A 2,500-nucleotide genomic window follows, 5' to 3' on the forward strand; every position below is an offset into this window, starting at 1 on the left:
ATTCTTTTGGAAGTTGTGAGTGTAATATTTACTGTTAATTTGACTTTTGTTTAAAATCTACTTCACTTGCTTTGGCAATGTAAATATTGTACTTTAACTATTTGCACATCATTACTACACTGTACATATACATTTGTAATGTCTTTATTCCATAGGAACTTCTGTCAGTGTAATGTTTGCTGTTCATTTTATATTGTTTATTTCACTTTAGTTTATTCTCTATTTCACTTGCTTTGGCAATGTTAACATATGTTTCCCATGCCAATAAAGACTCTTAAATTGAAATTGAATTGTGAGAGAGAGAGCGAGAAAGAGAAGCCTGAAATGTGGCAAAAGGTCGCAAAGTTCAAGGGGGCCGAATACTTTCGCAAGGCACTGTACAGTATAGCCACTGTTAAGTTAGCATTATCAGTTCTGATAACAACAATCCCTCTGCTTCTTTCTCTGTTTCTCTCCTTCACCATCTCTCTCTCTCCCTCCTTCACCATCTCCCTCCCTCCCTCCTCACCATTCCCACCTCTCTCTCCTTCCTTGCCTCTCTCTCTCTCTCCCTCACCATCTCCCTCCCTCCCTCCTCATCATTCTCACCTCTCTCTCCTTCCTTGCTTCCTTTCTCCATCCCTCACCACCCCATCCCTGTCTCCCTCCCTTCCTGTCTCCCTCCCTTGCTGTCTCCCTCCCTCTCCCTCTCTCCCTCCTCTCTCCCTCTCTCCCTCCCTCCCTCCTCTCTCCCCCACTCTCCGTACCTGCCAGGCAGCAGTTTGGCGATCTCAGCCCAGCGGTTGCCCAGTTTCTCGTGGGCCTGGTAGATGATCTGATCCTCTTCCTCGGTCCAGGAAGTCTTCTTCACCTCGGGGTTCAGGTGGTTGTGCCAGCGCTCTCTGCACTGCTTCCCTATCCGACCCTTCAGGTGCTTGGCGATTACGGACCAACGCTTGGCTCCATACTTCTGGACTAGTTCAATCACCTGAGGGAGGGACAGGGGAGATGGAGGGGAGAGGGGAGGTGGAGGGGAGAGGGAAGGTGGAGGGGAGAGGGGAGATAGAGGGGAGATTGAAGGTGGAGGGACAGGGGAGATGGAGGGGAGAGGGGAGATGGAGGGGAGATGGAGGGGAGATTGAAGGTGGAGGGACAGGGGAGATGGAGGGGAGAGGGGAGATGGAGGAGGGAGAAGGGAGGTGGAGGGGAGAGGGGAGGGGAGGTGGAGGGGAGAGGGGAGGTGGAGGGGAGAGGGAAGGTGGAGGAGGGAGAAGGGAGATGGAGGGAGAGGGGAGATGGAGGGGAGAGGGGAGATGGAGGAGGGAGAAGGGAGGTGGAGGGGAGAGGGGAGGTGGAGGGGAGAGGGAAGGTGGAGGAGGGAGAAGGGAGATGGAGGGGAGAGGGGAGATGGAGGAGGGAGAAGGGAGGTGGAGGGGAGAGGGGAGATGGAGGGGGTGAGGGGAGGTGGAGGATGGAGGGGGAGAGGGGAGGTGGAGGATGGAGGGGGAGAGGGGAGGTGGAGAGGAGAGGTGGAGGATGGAGGGGGTGAGGGGAGGGGAGGTGGAGGGGGTGAGGGGAGGTGGAGGGGGAGAGGGGAGGTGGAGGGGGAGGGGAGGTGGAGGGGGTGAGGGGAGGTGGAGGATGGAGGGGGTGAGGGGAGGTGGAGGGGGTGAGGAGAGATGGAGGGGGTGAGGAGAGGTGGAGGATGGAAAGGGGACAGAGAGGAAATATAACAGTTTATTAGTCTTTGTCCATTTTCAGAAACAGACCAAAAGTCAACAATACATCTCATTCCCTCAGTCAACCCTTTCCTTCCCTCCCTCCCTCCTTCCCTCTCCTTCTCCCTCCCCCTCTCCTTCTCTCCCTCTCCCTCCTTCCCTCTCCTTCTCTCCTCTCCCTCTCCTTCTCCCTCCCTCCCTCCCTCCCTCCCTCCCTCCCTCCCTCCCTCCCTCCCTCCCTCCCTCCCTCCCTCCCTCCCTCCCTCCCTCCCTCCCTCCCTCCCTCCCTCCCTCCCTCCCTCCCTCCCCCTCCCTCCCTCTCCTTCTCCTTTCTTCATCTCTGTATCATTCTCTCTAAATGTTGGATCCACCTGCTTGTGGTTGGGAGGGAGTTTCCATAGTCAACTTCTTTGCTAATCATTACCTCATCGTGGCTTCTGTGTGTGTGCAAATACTCAGAAATACACACCTTAAAACTAATCTTTCTGTGTGTGTGCAAATACTCAGGAATACACACCTTAAAACTCATCTTTCTGTGTGTGTTTGTCTTCAGATAATAACATGTATTTAGAAAGCTATTGAGTACACTACAGGACATGGCGCCTTATTCATCCTTATTCATCCTTATTCATTCTTATTCATTCTTATTCATCCTTATTCATCCTTATTCATTCTTATTCATTCTTATTCATCCTTATTCATTCTTATTCATTCTTATTCATTCTTATTCATCCTTATTCATTCTTATTCATTCTTATTCATCCTTATTCATCCTTATTCATTCTTATTCCTTCTTATTCATC

General features: G+C 51.8%; 1 protein-coding gene across 2 annotated transcripts in view; it reads right to left on the reverse strand.

Moving 5' to 3' along the window:
* The window catches only part of LOC112242325 (transcriptional activator Myb), a 29,851-nt gene that overhangs the window by 15,951 nt on the left and 11,400 nt on the right, over positions 1-2,500 (reverse strand). For both annotated transcript variants that reach the window (XM_042301112.1, XM_042301113.1), the window contains exon 5: positions 747-967. In XM_042301112.1, coding sequence (XP_042157046.1) covers positions 747-967 — 221 coding nt within the window. The remainder of the gene's footprint in view (positions 1-746; positions 968-2,500) is intronic.

This window comes from Oncorhynchus tshawytscha, linkage group LG18 (assembly GCF_018296145.1).
Source record: "Oncorhynchus tshawytscha isolate Ot180627B linkage group LG18, Otsh_v2.0, whole genome shotgun sequence".
NCBI classification, from domain to species: domain Eukaryota; kingdom Metazoa; phylum Chordata; class Actinopteri; order Salmoniformes; family Salmonidae; genus Oncorhynchus; species Oncorhynchus tshawytscha.